The 18,588-nt window shown below is 38.8% G+C and overlaps 1 protein-coding gene across 13 annotated transcripts in view; it reads right to left on the bottom strand.

The window, feature by feature from the left end:
- Nucleotides 1-18,588, bottom strand: part of dock7 (dedicator of cytokinesis 7) — a 170,611-nt gene that overhangs the window by 120,676 nt on the left and 31,347 nt on the right. For all 13 annotated transcript variants that reach the window (XM_043699469.1, XM_043699470.1, XM_043699459.1 and 10 more), the window contains exons 7-14: nucleotides 14,755-14,840; nucleotides 14,584-14,650; nucleotides 12,467-12,616; nucleotides 10,989-11,069; nucleotides 10,527-10,692; nucleotides 7,073-7,215; nucleotides 6,818-6,911; nucleotides 5,758-5,920 (exon numbers count right to left, since the gene is read on the bottom strand). In XM_043699469.1, the coding sequence (XP_043555404.1) occupies nucleotides 5,758-5,920; nucleotides 6,818-6,911; nucleotides 7,073-7,215; nucleotides 10,527-10,692; nucleotides 10,989-11,069; nucleotides 12,467-12,616; nucleotides 14,584-14,650; nucleotides 14,755-14,840 (950 nt within the window). The remainder of the gene's footprint in view (nucleotides 1-5,757; nucleotides 5,921-6,817; nucleotides 6,912-7,072; nucleotides 7,216-10,526; nucleotides 10,693-10,988; nucleotides 11,070-12,466; nucleotides 12,617-14,583; nucleotides 14,651-14,754; nucleotides 14,841-18,588) is intronic.

Raw genomic sequence — 18,588 nt, 5'->3', positions numbered from 1 at the left:
ACAAGCAACATGAATTTGGCTGGGACAACACTACCATTATAGGGCAAGCGAAACAAAGAACAGCCAGGGAATTCCTAGAAGCATGGCACTCATCCACAAACTCCATCAACAAACACATAGACCTGGACCCAATATACCGGCCACTACAGCGGACAGCTGAAACTGACAACCGGAAGCGGCAGGGACAGGCCACTATAAATGCCGGAGGAAACACCACAGAAGCGCTTCACAGGAGGCTCCCAAGCACTGAGGATGTCGCCTAGCCAGGGGACGAAACGTTTGCAACAAAAACTTCCAGTTTGGCGAACAGAACCACAGCAACAAGCACCCGAGCTACAAATCTTCTCACAAACTTTGACTGTGCACCATATTACACATCAGGGTGATTACTGCATACTGATTCAGAAAACACCGCATTTCATAAAGTATACATTCAGCCAAGGAAAGAGAAAGACAGATTGCAGCATACAACTCTCTGACATTCTCTTGGGAAATCTTTACATTGCAATGACCGGACAGGCAGGAATGAAATTTTCCACCCAGGATAGTGGCAGTGACATGAGAAATTATGCTAACGGTGCTGCAAGTTACTCAGGTAACTATAATGTTAAAACTCACTAGGCATCTATTGTTCACTATGACAATGGATTCAAATATCAAATAAAAATCAGGGTGCTTGGGAAGTCAGATGGGTCTTTTTACTAGGCTAACCGCATTGTGGCAGCAGGGAAGTCAACTGCAACAGATTGTATACACAGTTCAAGGGATGTCTGGGACACACTTCCAAAGATTAAATGCAATATCAAAAAGAAGAATAAGTAGGATTCACAATCAAAATAAGGCAGGACTTTTGGGTACACGAGATATTATTTACTTTAGGTTTAATTAGATGCATCATTGAAGGATCTCTAAATAATTTATAATGTCAGAAGAGAATATATAGGATCAGGAAAAGTATTAGTACCATAATTATAACTGGTAGACGGACAAAGCATTAGAATTAGTCACCCACATAGATACTTTCCATCTAAAAGACTTCCTGTGGACAATGTCAGTGTTGCTGTACCGTTCGAGTGAAACAGTTTCTCATTCAGTGAAAATCATTCTCCTTAAACAATCTAAGTGTTACAGACTGGTTAAAAGGTATAACTCAGAAATACTGCCCTAGTGTTGGAAACAAATGTGCCATCTGCTTTTGCATTTAATCATATAAGTCCAGCCTTCTTCAGTTACTTCATCAATGATCTTCCATCTATCATGAGGAGGTCAAGAAGCTGGACAGAATCCAGAACAAAGCACAGAATCCCTATAGTGCAGATAGAGACCATTTGATCCATCATGTCTACACTAACCCTCCGAAGAGCAGCCCACTCAGACCATCCCTCTGTGCAACCCCCCCCCCCCCTCCAATTCAGCTAGCCTACATATCCTTGGACTCTATGGGGCAATTTAACAGGACCAATCCATTTAACCTGCACATCTTTGGACTGAGGGAGGAAACTAGAGCACTCAGCGGAAACCCACACAGATAGTCACCCAAGGCCAGAATCGAAACTGGGTCCCTAATGCTGCAAGGAAGCAACGCTAACCACTGTGCAACCGTGCTGTCCCAAGTAGCCTGCTTGATGGCTTCACATCCATAAGCATTCAATATCTCAAACACTAACAGACAACAGCAGCAATGTGTATCATCCACAAGATGCACTGCAATTCATCAAGGCTCCTTCCTAACCCACAATCACTTCCATCTCAAAGAACAGTGGCAGCAACCAGAGAGGAACATCAATAGTTGCAAATTACTCTCCAAGCAACACATACCATCGCTGGAAATATACCAATGTTTCTACAATGTCGCTGGGTCAAAATCCTGGAACTCCCTCCCGAAAAACATTGTAGGTGTAGCTACAGCAAATAGAGCTACAGCAATTCAAAAAGACAGCTCACTGCACCTTCTAGGGCATTATGGATGGGCAATAAATGTTGGTCCAGATGCCGATGCCTTTAAACCCCTGAATGAAGAAATTTTCAAAAATGTCCAGGGAGACCAAAGGTTGAAATCTCTAAGTTCAACAGAGTTTGTTGATCTCAGCTTGGAAACAAGTTGGAATTGTCATTACTGGAACTGCAATGTGTTTGTGGGTGTGCAAGTTATGATATTGTTTCAGTTGAACTGCCTACCAATTATTATTACTTAGGTTCACACATAACAAATGGTCACTTGGCCAAAGTGCCTGATAGAGCCAGGGATTGTGGAAATGTATCAGTTACTGCTTTCAGGAGAAGAGAATCAACTTGGAGAAAAACAATAAACCATCCAACTGTTCATTCTATTTATTGTACAAAATTAAAGAATTATTTCTCTATGGGAATTACGGATTATGAGCTGAATTTTAACTTGCAGGAAGCAGAGGTTGAAGGCAGGAAAATTAACAGTTCATCAGGGACTGGGCTTCCACATTTATTTGAAGGACATTAGACTGCACATGAGCATCATTTCATTAAAGGCAGCTATCATTTTCAATCTGTTAAATGGTCAATTATAGCTCAAGGAAGTCGATAAGAGATTGTGGTGGTGTAGCGCACTGCATCACCAGTGTCCATGTGGCACCTATCCCATTGGAAGTGAGCCTAAAATAAACTCCAAAAGAACTGCGGATGCTGGAAATCAGAAATAAAAACAGAAGTTGCTGGAAAAGCTCAGCAGGTCTGGCAGCATCTGTGAAGAGAAATCAGAGTTAGCGTTTCAAGTCTGGTGATCTACTGTACTCACTGTATACCCATGACTGCATTGCCAAATACCAGACTAATGCCATTTACAAGTGACTGCATTGCCAAATACCAGACTAATGCCATTTACAAGTTCACTGATGACACCGCCATAGTCGATCGAATCTCAGATGGCGATGAAACAGACTACAGACTGGAGGTGGAAGACCTGGAAAAATGGTGCACTGAGAACAACCTAGCTCTCAATGCCAGCAAAATCAAGGAGCTCATTATTGACTTTCGGCGGGATGTTACTCATCCCCTTACACATTAAAAACACAGAGGTATATGAGTGGAGAATGTCAAGCTCCTGGGAGTGGTCATCAACAACAAGCTTTCTCGGACTCTTCATGTGGACGCACTGGTTACAAAGTCCCAACAACGTCTCTTCTTCCTCAGGCAGCTGAGGAAATTTGGCACGACAGCGAATACCCTTGCCAACTTTTATAGGTGCGCCATTGAGAGCATTCTGTCTGGACATATCACTACCTGGTATGGGAACTGTACCATTCAAGATCGGAGACAGTTACAGAGAGTGGTGAACTCGGCCTGGACAATCACAAAGGCAAACCTCCCATCTACAGAATTCATCTGCCAGGCCCGCTGTCAAGAAAAGGCCGCCAGCATTCTCAAAGCTCCATCCCACCCTAGCAATGTTTTTCTACAACCTCTACCATTGGGGAGAAGGTACAGAAGCCTGAACACATGCACCAGCGGGTTTCAAAACAGTTTCTACCCTACTGTTGTTAGAATACTGAATGGACTCAAACTCTTAACATTCGCTTGTACCGGTGTTTTGTCGCTGTTTACCTATTATTTACTTATTTATGCTACTTAACTCTGATCTGCCTGTATTGCTCGCAAGACAAAGCTTTTCACTGTGCCTCGGTACACGTGACAATAAATTCAATTCAATTCAATTCAGAACAACTTTCCTTCTTCCCTTATATTGATTCAAAATAGTTACAGGCCATGTTTGAAAAATTAAACTGAAAACTGTTCACTCTATCAATAACTCTGTGACATTTTCATTTTATTTCATATTTTACTCATCCTGTTATATAACTGCGGTAAACTATATTAAGATTTTCCATTACTTAGTAAAAACATGATTTTCTTGATCAGATCAAGGCCTTTCATGAGATATTTTTACACAGAGACATTAAAAATCAATAAGTTCCCCCTTTTTGTATAAAACATTTATTGAAAGATTAATCCTTAAAAGACAATATATCACAAATAACACTACAATTTAAACTTTAATTGGGGTAAACAACATTTAGATGAAAGAAAAATAATGAATTTCAAAAATAAGGATAAAGGTGTGCAGTATTCCAAACCAAACGAAAAAGAGAAGAAATTGAACATTTCACCCATGATTTCTCATCGGAACTATTCTCTTGCAGCATCATACACCTAATCCCACTGATTCTAACCTTCTTATCCTACTATTTACAGTTGGCCACTTCCAATTTCTTCCCACAAAAACAACTAAAATGTTATAGCATTCCCCAGAAAGAGATAAATGAACACTGTATAAAGTTGTTGTGGTTCTGTTCGCCAAGCTGGGAATTTGTGTTGCAGACGTTTCGTCCCCTGTCTAGGTGACATCCTCAGTGCTTGGGAGCCTCCTGTGAAGCGCTTCTGTGATCTTTCCTCCGGCATTTGTAGTGGTTTGAATCTGTCACTTCTGGTTGTCAGTTCCAGCTGTCCGTTGCAGTGGCCGGTATATTGGGTCCAGATCGATGTGCTTATTGATTGAGTGTGTGGATGAGTGCCATGCCTCTAGGAATTCCCTGGCTGTTCTCTGTTTGGCTTGTCCTATAATAGTAGTGTTGTCCCAGTCGAATTCATGTTGCTTGTCATCTGCGTGTGTGACGCACGCAGATGACAAGCAACATGAATTCGACTGGGACAACACTATTATTATAGGACAAGCCAAACAGAGAACAGCCAGGGAATTCCTAGAGGCATGGCACTCATCCACACACTCAATCAATAAGCACATCATCTGGACCCAATATACCGGCCACTGCAACGGACAGCTGGAACTGACAACCGGAAGCGGCAGAGACAAACCACTATAAATGCCAGAGGAAACATCACAGGAGCGCTTCACAGGAGGCTCCCAAGCACTGAGGATGTCACCTAGACAGGGGATGAAACGTCTGCAACACAAATTCCCAGCTCGGCGAACAGAACCACAACAATGAGCACCCAAGCTACAGATCTTCTCACAAACTTTAAACTGTATAAAGTAGCAGAAAAGAATAAAAAGAGAACATAAGTTTAAAATATCAATCACATCTCTGGATCCCTCGTAGTTATCCAGCAATCTTAATGGATTGACAGATTAGGAAGGGAATCAGATCCCTATTGGTTACAATCATTTAACAGTAATCAGCACGATTAATCACCTTGCTGAGAATCATCATTTTACTAGTTGATGACATTCCAGACAAAGTTTCATAATAGTTTGAAAAAGTCTTAAAACCTTAGTCTGAAAGCAGTATCCAAGTTCACCTTATCAGCTTTACTCAAAACTGCATAGATACCACATTGCATGCTGTACTGCACTGACAGGCATATTTACACAAGGTGGGGTTAAAAGCTGACAACGTAAATTCCAGTTATAGTTGACAAGGTTCATTCAGATACCAACTTCAGTCCAACAATTGACTTTGTTGTATTTGCAATTTTATACAAGCTTCATACCTATTACAAGGAGTACAGACTGCTGCCCTCTGCTGTTCAACAGGATTAGCTGTAACTCACACAAAGAAGAATCCACTGTCCCGAAGCACAATGTTACATCAAACTTTTCACTGAACTTCTCAGTAGCACACGACTAAACATCTTTTACATAACTCATATTCAATAAATGCCAGAATGCAATTGCAAATAGTGAAAATTTTGTCCTCAGTGTTTATTTTTAAACATTAGAATTACTTATGCACTGCACTGATTTAAAAATATGACCATCATTCGCACCTGTAGGTAGTGTATGGCACGTAAACATCCCTTGATGGGAATTCCAGGATATCCTTCGTTGGTCTGACTCTTGTATCTGGATATGGTTTCACTTGCAGTAATTCAGGAGTCAGGCAATAATGGGGATTTTCTGGAGCCGGCGAGATATCTATTTTCAGCTGAGCTATATACAGATAACAACAAAAAAATGAAATACTGACAAAATTAAAAGATGCCATTCCACAAAAAAATTAACTGAGATAACATTTTCATTTATTTGCTTTTGAAGCTTCAGCTTTGTTTTTAAAGCTGTCATAGAAACAGAAGAAGGTCATTCAGCCCATCCCAGCCTGCTTCCCCAATCAATTCCATCATGACTGATCATCTACATCAATGCCACTTGCCCGCACTAGCGCCATGTCCGTGATGTTATTAATATACAGGAGTCTATTAATAGTTTTTTTTCTTGAATAAACTCAATGTCTGAGCTTCTACAGTCCTCTGGGGTAGACAATGCCAAAGACGTACTACACTCTGAGTCAAGAAATTCCTCCTCATTTGAGTCTTAAATGACCTTATTCTAAGATTATGTCCCAAAAAAGTCCAAGAAACACCTCAGTTACATCCACCCATCATATCCTATATGAATTTTGTAAATATCAATCACATCACCATTCATTCTTCAAAACTTTGAAGAATACTGGCCCAGTCTCCTAATGAAGAACTCCCACAATCCCAGGGATTAGGTTGCTGCAGCTCGAAGGCATCCCCTCTCTGTCAAGTTTATCCTTTTTGTCCAGTCTGTCCAATATGCCAGGGAGATTAAAGCTAAAAGATGTAAATCTGAATTAAAGGCAGAACATTTTGGAATTGATTAACTCTAAGACAGATTTCGAAAAGTTAGGAGAAAGTGAGGACTGCAGATGCTGGAGATCAGAGTTGAGAGTGTGGTGCTGGAAAAGCACAGCAGGTCAGGCAGCATCCACACGGCTGGAGAATCAACGTTTCAGGCATAAGCCCTTCATCAGAAATGAGGCCCCTCCAGCCTCATCAGGCGGACACTATTCAAAGAATAACTTGCCTGTGATTGGGCGTAGTCTCCGCAGAACCGATGAAGGTCTTCTCATATCAGCAAGGAATTTATACAAGTCTTCATCACTCAGCCGATCTCCTTCCTAGATATTGCCATGAGGCGGAAGAAAGTGGGTAAAGGGGCAAAAAAGGAGAATGAAAGGGATTCAAGTTCTATTTATAGATATATTCCACACTGATGTAACAGTCTGTTTTAGTTCTCATTATATATGATACAAAGTGGTTTCAAATTATTTCAGATTACCTGTTTGAAGAAATTTGTGACAGTCAGTGTGGCCGGTCTGAAGCTCGAAAGGTTACACGATTCATCTCCACTGGTCGTGCGCTCAAGAGACCGCCTTCCAACAAGACCAGAATTCCTTCTTTCTGACCAGGAACCCTTCCGCTCTATCAGAAAATAGTGTCACACCAGTTAAAGGAACAGTCAGTAGCATAGGAAACGCCTTACTTTCACACATCTAAACAATGCTAAATGAGTTTGCAACAGTTAATTTTCCCATCACAGTGCTAGGATAGAAGCTTTCATGAAATAACCCACTCAAGCAACCATTCTTAATGAGTAAAGCGAATAATAATTGCCAGTGACGTGTGTGTGTAAGTTTCAATGTGTTTCACTTTGCACTCAAGTTCACATTCAGCAGAATTTCTCCTGATCACCTGCTGTTACCGTCAGAAGCCAGAGGACTGTTTCACAATTTCCCTCAGGTTTCTGCCAATGCTCTGCAAAGTTACACTAAAAAGTAGTGAACTGTTAAATGTTGGTATGATGCTGAAATTAATTTTCATTAGTATTAAACTTTTAAAGGCAGCTTAAAAAATTCTATGTTTAGTTACAGTACTTAACTGCTCAAAAAACTTCATAACATGATCAAGGACTCAAATCAAAAGGGTAATGGCTCAAGGTCCAAGATTAGAATGGAAAATGCTAAGGTAAATAAAGAGAGACAGTTTCCACTGATTTAGAGAGGTCTGACAAGACCACACATTATGTTGTCCCATTAATGGGGAAATATATAGCAAGTTAGGCTTGTATGTGGAAATTATGTCACAAATCTTTCTTGAAGCAGTCCTTTGATTCTTTTCAAAGGAAATGACATAATTGAAGAAATATAGTGGGGACGTGAGGAAAGTACAAGAATCGAATTAGATTAGAGGCTCATGTAAAGTAAATATTTGCCTTGGTAGACGGAATGACCTGTTCCCGTGTTTTAACAATCAAGCATTAGGTAATTCTATATCACAAAACCAAATACCTTTCGCTCAAGGGTCAAAGTAGCAAAAAACTACAGTACAACTTATCAATACATAGAACCAAACATTGTTATCTAAAACATTTTTGTTTTACATAACCTTGTTTTTATATTGGTAATATTTTAAACTGCATTTTGCAAACCAAATTATACTTTTGTTACTTCATCAATTCAATATCATATTTATGTTGAAACAACACATGAAAGCCACCATTCATGATGGAACAATTCTAGGATTCTGTGACTTAGATTTATATAATCCATTATTACATCTTTCAGAAGTAACTTAAACTGGACAAAGCAAGGCATCCAAATGCATATAGCAAGATCGTATAAAGAACAATGTTTCATTTCTTTTTTTGGGAAGGAGGAAAGGTGGTTGGGATAACTGTGAGAATACTTTGTATGTTTTTCCAATCCTATCTGAGGAATAACATTCAAGTACGGCAACAGAATAAGATAGGACCCTAGTTTAATGGCTTACCTGAAGGGAACACTTCACAATATCTGCTTGAACTTTCCAGCCACAAAGTTTGGCCTGCACTCTCTAATTTTGTTGCTCTAGCAGATTATCTGAAAATACCATACCCTGTTTACTTCCTCTATTCTCTCCTAAATCTTCAGTAGGCCTGGAATTTCACTTCAGTGATCGGTTTGTGGCCCAAAAACCTAGATTCTCAGGTATTTCTCATATTTAATCCCGCCAGCTCTAGAAATTATCTTTCATTTTCTTCTTTGCACCACCTATAACCTTACTTTTGAGAACCATAATTGTGTTCAGGACTCCAGAAGCAGTCTGCCCAGAGTACCATCTAGAAATTGAGCTCAAGTGATTTAGTAATAGCCATACTGCTATGCACCTCTGAAGTTGCTATTTCACAATACTCAGTGCCCAATTGGTACTTGTCATGCAAAAGCAGCATTTTGATACATCAAAACCTGATCTGTAGCCTTATTGAACTGCTGACATAGTGTTAGGCCACTGTCCTTCTGTTTCACAATAAAGTTAAGATGCAAATTAGAAACAGGAGGAGGTCATTCACTCCCCCAAGCCTGCTCTGCCATTTAATAAAATCATGGCAGCTCTGATTGTGACCGCAACTCCACATTCCCACCTAACCTTGATACCTTTTAACTTGCTTGTTAGTCAAGAATCTACCCACCTCTGCCTTAGAAATACTCAGTTAAAAATCACACAACACCAGGTTATAGTCCAACAGGTTTATGTAGAAGCACTAACTTTTGGAGTGCTGCTCCTTCTTCAGGTGGTTGTGAAGCAGGACCATAAGACACAGAATCTAAAAAATCACACAACACCAGGTTATAGTCCAACAGGTTTATGTAGAAGCACTAACTTTCGGAGCGCTGCTCCTTCTTCAGGTGGTTGTGAAGCAGGACCATAAGACACAGAATCTATAGGAAAAGATTACAGTGTTATGCAAGCAAAACCTAGGTTTGTTAAATACATCATTTTACTTGCATGACACTGTAATCTTTTGCTACAAATTCTGTGTCTTATGGTCCTGCTTCATAACCACCTGATGAAGGAGCAGCGCTCCTAAAAGTTAGTGCTTCCAAATAAACCTGTTGGACTATAACTTGGTGTTGTGCAATTTTTAACTTTGTACACCCCAGTCCAACACTGGCTGCTCCACAGCTTAAAAATACTCAGTGATTTTTCTTCCATCACTCTCGGGGGGGGAGAAAAAATCTCCTGTCTTAAATGGGAGACCCTTATCTTAAACTGTGACATCTGTGTCTATTCTCTCTCTTACAAGGAAACATCCTATGAGCATTTATCCTGTAAAAGTTCTTTCAGGATCTTAAATCCTTCCATAAGATCCTCTCATATTCTTCTTCTAAATCCAATGCATTCAGGGCCAACAATACCCAACTTTTCCACAGGAGAGAATCCCTCATCTGAGGGATCAAATGAGGGATTTTTTTAATTTAATCATTTAAATAAATGGAGATAACTCATTTTTAAAAAAAAGCAACCTGGGCTGATGCAGAAGGTTATAAACTCACATTTTTGGGAGCTGGGTTCAAATCTAATCCAAACTAATGGAACTGTGAACCATCTGAAATTCATTTGTTAAGTCTCAGTCCAATTTCTGAAAGACTTTATCCCAAATTGCGCTAAATCTGTCTTGGGGACTCCAACATGAGTAACATGAGAAATTGATAAACAGACTCTGGTGCGTTTCAAGAACATTTTTAAAGTTGGGGCTTAACACAGAGCAAACCTTTGCAACAAAACTGTATTATGCTAATACTGGGAGTGATTGGTACTGACCCTGTGTCCCTGAAACGACTGCAGTCACCATCTCAGAAATCCCTCAATTTAACATAGAAGGTAAGGCCACCAAATAATAAATATCTAAATACAGATGTATACACTGTTATTAGAATTTATAACAAATATACTATTCTGGAAAAGGGTTCTACCTCCTGCTCCAATCTCAGAGTCTGTACTATCTCGCTCTAGGCTTCCCGCACTGTTAACAATGTTCATTAGATGTATGGCAGTCCAAGCAAAAGGCATGCGGTACTTTCCCAGTCTGAGACAAAACTGCTCCGCTTGACTTCTTAGCTTCTCCAACTTTTCTTTGTTCTGTAGTAAAAATAGAAAATTAAAAGCAAATAGTCTACAAAACACAACGAAACAAAAGTGAAACTACTGTCCTCCTCTTCTTCAAAGTTGCAACTCAATCTCGCAAATCAGTCATCAACACGATCTAATGTCCTTTCCTTGAACAGACCAAAATAAAACACACACACTTGTTGAAATTGGAACAAAGTTACTGTGTCTCAATTACAATTTACAATCAAAGTTAACCTCATTTTGAAATCACCATTTGTTGAACATTAATTCCTAATATTTCCAAAATATTTCAGAAAAGTTCCTACTTTGGTTGTATCAGATTCCTTGAATATCATGTATGGTTCTGCACATTCACCAATATCTCCTTGTTGTAGGACTTTCTCCAGCTGAAAAAAAAGCACAAGAAATAAACATTATGGTAGCAGCAGGAACATATTCTTCCAATGCACCACCGAATGCAAAAGTTTCATCATTTATATTACAAAATTCTACTGATCACTGATTCTATAGTGAAGCTATCTTGGCATTGAATATCATCGTCGACCTTGCAGCAATTTAAATGTGCCATTTAATTCAAAGAGGCATGAAACAAATGGGTGTCAAGCTAAAATGATATTAGGAGTGGTGACCAAAAGTTTACTCGAGCTGAGTTTGAACTAGGATGATGAGAAAGGAGAGGAAGCTTCAGGGCTTTATGAAAATCATTTCACAGAAGAACATAGATGATTGACAGGAGTGCACAATAGGGTGAATGCAAGGAAACAATGAACAGAAGATTGTTTGAACAAGAGATTATTCCATCTAGATGGAGCACTACCCTAGAAGGATTGAGATACAAACCTAGGAAATATAACTTTGTGGCCTTTGTGGACTTGTACTATAAAAAGTGTAAACAACAAAGAATTTGGATATGGTGCAGGTTAGAAAAACAATATCAGAGTTTTGGAAATGAAGTCCGTGCAAAGTGAAGAATAGGAGGCGAGACCAGCAAGCAAAAGAGTAATCAAGTGACATGACAAAAGACAAGGATGTTGGTTTCAGCCGCTGTTGGACTTTAAGAACAGAGGCTGGCAATGTTATAGATTAGAAGGCAGGAAGGTTTATGATTATAGAACATAACGATATAGAAGCAAACCAAAGAGTAGTGTAGTGAACACCCTTGGACAACGGCGATGTGAGCCTGAGCGCGGAGTTGAAAAAAATCAGTCAGTGTTACATACTTTTATGAAGGCAAAAGGAAATTTGTTCTCCATTCTCATTACTTTGTACTGCCTTTAGCAAGAAAGCACAGGGTATAAAATCAATCACCTCTCTTCCTACTACATAACAAAAAGTATTGATCATTTTGACTCCTACACATAGACTCAAGGACAAGATAGGTATTAGATTAGATTAGATTACTTACAGTGTAGAAACAGGCCCTTCAGCCCAACAAGTCCACACCGACCCGCCGAAGCGCAACCCACCCAGACCCATTCCCCAAATTTGCCCCTTCACCTAACACTACGGGCAATTTAGCATGGCCAATTCACCTAACCTGCACATTTTTTTTTGGACTGTGGGAGGAAACCGGAGTACCCGGAGGAAACCCACGCAGACACGAGGAGAATGTGCAAACTCCACACAGTCAGTCGCCTGAGGTGGGAACTGAACCCGGGTCTCTGGCGCTGTGAGACAGGAGTGCCAACCACTGTGCCACCTACGGTATCTGGTACCTTACATATCGTTAGTCAGTAGCTTGAAGGAGGAAGAACAAATAATGCAAAATAATATTTATTCTTACCTTTATAACTAAAAAAACATCTTGGCATGGGTATGTGATTGAGAAGATTGCTGATCGAGCCAGTGTTGAAATGGCTGCAGGAGGAACATGAGGCCGCAGCATGCCTTTAATTTGCTCAGAATTCAAATCAAAGAAAAAATTTTCTGAAATCTGTTTTTTAAAAAACATTACCAGTTAGAAAATTATGGCTTTTTATTTCTGAATTTTGCAAATACAGTTATCTGCGAAATCAAGGGACAGATGCAGAACAGTTCTACACTGCTCTCTAGAGATGTACAAATGAAACTTCAGTTCATAGAGAACCTCGCATTACAAGCAAGGCAAGAGCAATAAACTAGCTCTTCTAAAAGATTGTTACTGGTAAATAAAACATGCTACTTAAAAATAATGAAAATATTCAGTTGTGAATTTGTATAATTTTTTTAAAAAGTGCCTGTGTCATTCCCCAGATCAGGTGCTACAGTTTAGGTATATTGTGAAGCTCCCAACTTGCTCATAGACATCATAGAAAAAAATGCTATTGCAACAGTATAATCATTTTGAATTCCTAGAATGGGTACTATTTGGCCATCTGAATCTGCTTCCCAAATAATGCAAAACAATGGATAGTTCTCAGATATGGACCCATCGCACCTAATATCAATACAACTTTTGGAGTAAAGAGAAAGAAAAATGGATAGAGGAGGAGATGAAGAATTTCCATCCCTCAAAAAGTACATGGATAATATAGCAGATCTGACAGGACTGGAAAAGAAATAATAAGGTTCCAAGTTTCTGATGAGCCGAAGCCTACTTCCTGTGTCCTGCCAACCTAATTCAGATAAAAGGCACAATCACTTTTCCTTGTTAACTGTTTCCATCATTTCGACTTCACTCACCTACAATCCCATAACCAGTTCTCACAATCCCTACAATCTTAAGTACGTTTTAACCTTGAGCAGTACAACACATCGCTTTTTGAAAATTGTGACATTATCTGCGTAGGTCAATTATTTGCATTGCTTTTAGCTGCTAATTGATTTATTCTTCTGTGTAAATGTATTTCTGATAATAAATCCTTTCTATCACTTTAACCCAAACTCTATGGTCCATTAATGTGGTATTTTTCTGTTTATCAAAAGATTAGGAATGCAACACACAAACACTACATAATCCCTTATATCAAACCAGCGTTATAAGCACAGAAATATCTTGTAACTCTAATGCATATTTGCCTTATGCTGTACAATTTATGTTTCTACCCATAGGTAATGTGAATTTGTCTTTGGAAACTAGAACCTGCTTTTTTATATCAGCAGCAACAATTCAAAAATAGTTCAAATCCAGACATTAGTTGCAAAAATCAGCTGCATAATATTAAAATGGTGTAATATTTTCAGTCAGCATTTTACAAAAAGTTTGATTACCATTAGACTGGTGACTGCAAATCACAGTTACAATACACAGTTCAATTTGCTGGGTGACAAATACAAATTTTACCAAGACAGAACCATATGATAAGTGGTTTAAATGAGAGCTCAGCTCAAAGTTATGTTATTCAAAATATCTCATTTAAGATTTACTTCTATTCTGTTTTGTTCATGCATGATTGAGCCAGAACTGGAAGATCCCACAATTGTGCTTTTAAACAATTGATCTCAGCCAAGTAGTAGCTGAATTCTCAATGTCCCTGGGATTGGTGGACCAAAATTATTACACTCTCCACTCTCAATTCCTATCCAGTGAAAAATGTAAATGTATGTGTAGACTCACTACTACCTGTTAATCACATAAATAAAAGTGCTGGAGAAATTCCACAATTGTGGTACCATCTGTGGTGATAGAAACAGAGCTAATGTTTTGAGTCCAATGACTCCAGTACTTTTTGTTTTTATTTAATTTTCTCTAGATTCTGCAGTATATATTAGTCATATATATACTTATATAAAATCATATATTTTATATTATTCATACATTCTTTGTTAAACACATAATTATAAAAGTCATTTCAGTACCTTTGAGGTACTATAGAAGATATTGTCATTATTAGTGGAATCACTTAAATAGGCTTCACACTATCTTCAGGACAGGGGGAAAACATAGGAATGAGATTGGCAAAAAACATAAAGAATACCAACCTTTTTTTTCTCTCTAACATCATATAAAGCCAAACTTGCAAAAATTGGCTCAATTTCAATTTCAAATCTATAAAGAGAAGAATTATTTTGTTTTTAGATCACAAGGTATTGTTTTATAAATGATGTATAATTTAATAATTCACGTCTCTTCATGAAATAAAGTACACATACTTCAGCGATAAACATTTTACAAGCAGTCTTTGACCGAAGTGCTCTCTAGGAACTTCAGGAATACTGTGCCTTTCTATTGTATCATCCTGTAATCATTTTGAAATACAAAAGTTAGATCATCTTTAATATAAGGCCTATCAACCAATAAAGCCACCTGAAAAAATAGATCATGAAATATCTGACAAGTATGTCACACAGTCACAGTTTTCATTTGACAATTTTAGAGACCTTCCATTGTGTGGAATTGAGCTATGTCGGGATAGATAGTTCTAGCTTCAGCTCTTTGTCCTGACTTTGCTTATTTCCAACTGGGATAGCAGATGAAGTTGCAACAATTAGCCTTGCCATTTCTGAAATAGCTATAGAAATCAGGTATTGATAGCTACCCACTGCAAAATGCATAAGGACAGATTTGTGAGGTTTGCAGAACAACGACAAATATATTAACATGGAAAAATATCCAAGGACAGTTCAGATGGGACATCATTCGAACATAGTTTCACCCAAACCCAGAACTGGAGCTCACAGTCTATGAAGGTTATAGAAGCAGAGGTAATAATTGATTTAAAAAGAGAAGCTGCATGGGCACTTGAGAAAAATAAATGTAAAGGTCATGGGGATACAGCAGAAGAATTGAATTGATTTTACTTCTTGACAGATAGTCAGTTTGGTCTCAAAAGTTTGCTGGACACATTCTTTATATGACCAAGAAACATAAGGTGCTATTAGAGCAACTGTCTAAATGTTTCTGACTTGGAGAGAGAGCTGTGGGTATCCGTGAACTTTGGGTTGGATTTTACAGAGCGATAGATTACCAGACGTTCAAGCTAAAAGTTGCTCAGCCCTTCACTGACAATAAATCTGACCACCCAACAGCGTTAGCATGCAGTGGGTGGCCTTATGAAGAATGACTTCTCTAAAGTGGGTGAGAAAAATAGGCTAAGGGGAAAGTCAGTCGGTAAGCAATGGTAGACATTTAAGCAGATTTTTCAGAATACTCCGCAAAAATGTATTTGCTCAAAAAGAGCTTGATGAGAAGGATGAACGATCCATAGTCAAAAAAGGGTTCAAGGAGAGTATGAAACCAAAAATTAAGGCATACAAAATGGTAAAACTAATGATAGGCCAGAGGTTTAGGATTTCTTTTAGGAATCAGCAGAAGATCACTAAACAGGAAGACAATTGATTGTAAAAGTAAATTGGCAAGAAATATGAAAACAAACAGCAAGAACTTCTATGATTATATAATATGAAAGCGAGTTGCTACAGGGAGTGTGGTACCCATGAAGATGTACTGAGGAATTGATCACAGAAAACATATTTTGCATCAGTCTTCATGTGGAGAACACTATAAATATCCCAAGATGTCAGGTAAGCAAGATACTAATGAGAGACATAGTCTGGTATCTCAAGAGACAAAATATTTGACAAATTAATGGAATTAAAGGCAGTTAAGTTGCCAGGACCTGACCACTTGCTTCCAAAGGTTATAAAGGAACTGGCTGCAGAGATAGTAGAGGCATTGGTAAAAATATTCCAGAACTCATTGGATTTGAGGAGGGTCCCAGTAGATTGGAAAACTGATAATGTGATGCTCCTGCGCAAGGAGGGAACAGAAAGCAGGAAACTCTTGACCAGTAAATCTAATGTCTGTCATTAGGAAAATGCTAAAGTCTGTTATTAAGGAAGAAATAGCAGAATATTTAGAAGAACGTAACTCAATGAAATAGAATCAACATGGTTTTGTGAAGGAGAAATCACATTTGACAAGAGTTCTTTGAGGATATAATAATCAGACTGAATAAAGGAGAATTGGTAAATATAGTGTATTTGGATTTCCAGAAGGCACACAGTAAGATGCCACAGAAAAGGATATTGCACAAGATAAGAGTCCATGGTATTGGGAATAATATATGAGTGTGAATTGAGGAATGCTTAACACAGAAGTCAAAGAATCGGGATTAGTGTGTCTTCTTCTGGTTGGAAAGATGTACTGAATGGTATACCAGAAGGATAAGGTTCATTAATCCTGATTCTTTGTCTTCTGTGTTAAGCATTCCTCAATTCACACTCATACATTATTCACAATACCATGGACTGTTATCTTGTGCAATATCCTTTTCTGGGGCATCTTATTGTGTGTCTTAGAGTCATAGAGATGGATAGCATGGAAACAGACCCTTCGGTCCACCAAACGCCTTCTTCATTATCCTATCTACCTGCGACTCCACTTTCAAGGAGTTATGAACCTGCACTCCAAGGTCTCTTTGTTCAGCAACACTCCCTAGGACCTTACCATTAGGTGTATAAGTCCTGCTAAGATTTGCTTTCCCAAAATGCAGCACCTCGCATTTATTTGAATTAAACTCCATCTGCTACTTCTCAGCCCATTGGCCCATCTGGTCCAGATCCTGTTGTAATCTGAGGTAACCCTCTTCGCTGTCCACTACACCTCCAATTTTGGTGTCATCTGCAAACTTATTAACTGCACCTCTTATGTTCACATCCAAATCATTTATGTAAATGACAAAACGTAGAGAACCCAGCACCGATCCTTGTGGCACTCCACTGGTCACAGGCCTTAAGTCTGAAAAACAACCCTCTACCACCACACCCTCTGTCTTCTACCTTTGCGCCAGTTCTGTATCCAAATGGCTAGTTCTCCCTGTATTCTCTGAGATCTAACCTTGCTAATCAGTCTCCCATGGGGAACATTGTCGAACGCCTTACTTAAGTCCACATAGATCACATCTACTGCTCTGCCCTCATCAATCTTCTTTGTTACTTCTTCTGGAAATCCAAATACACTATATTTACCAATTCCCCTTTATTCAGTCTAATTATTATATCCTCAAAGAACTCTTGTCAAATGATTCTATTTCATTGAGTATCACATTATCAGTTTTCCAATCTACTGGGACCCTCCTCAAATACAATGATTTCTGGAATATTTTTACCAATGCCTCTACTATCTCCGCAGCCAGTTCCTTTAGAACCTTTGGAAGCAAGTGGTCAGGTCCTGGCAACTTAATTGCCTTTAATTCCATTAATTTGTCAAATATTTTGCCTCTTGAGATACAAGAATACCCCTCTCATTTGTATCTTGCTTATCTGACATTTGGGATATTTATAGCATTCTCCACATGAAGACTGATGCAAAATATGTTCCCTGTGATCAATTCCCCAGTCCAAGGGCCTCAATTATTTACTATCTGCATGAATGACTTGGAGGAGGGGGGCAATTATAATGTATCAAAAATTGCTGACAATACAAAAATAGGTGGGAAGGCATCTTGTAGCAAGGGCATAGGAATTTGCAAGAGGTTACAGATAAGTTGCATAAGTGGCAGAAATTTGGAGGAAATTTTTTCATGCAGGAAATTAAGAAGTCATGCACTTTGGTAAGAAGAATCAAAAGGCTGACTATTACTTAAGTGGAGAGTGGCTCCATTTAAGTGAAGCACTGAGGGATCTGGGTGGTCTTATGCATGAGACACAAAACAGTGAGCTTATGAGTGCAGCAAGTAATTAAGGTAAATGGATTCTTTACTTTCATTGGGAGGTTGGAACTAAATAATAGGGAAGTCTTGTTGCAACCATACAGTGGGGGTATACCAAGAGTACTGTGTACAGTTTTAGTTCTTGTATTTTAGAAAGGCCAAACTGGCAATGGAGGCTGTTCAAAAGAATTTCAACAGACTGATTCCTGGGAGGAAAGGGTTGACTTGTCAAGAACAGCTGACCAGGTTAGCCTTATCAGTAAGTTTGGAGCATGAGAGGTGCTTTTATAGAAACATGCAAGATTCTTTGGGTATCTGGCAGGGTAGAGGCTGA

Source organism: Chiloscyllium plagiosum, chromosome 11, assembly GCF_004010195.1.
Source record: "Chiloscyllium plagiosum isolate BGI_BamShark_2017 chromosome 11, ASM401019v2, whole genome shotgun sequence".
Classification (NCBI taxonomy): Eukaryota; Metazoa; Chordata; class Chondrichthyes; order Orectolobiformes; family Hemiscylliidae; genus Chiloscyllium; species Chiloscyllium plagiosum.
This window is presented reverse-complemented; position numbering and strand designations above follow the sequence as displayed.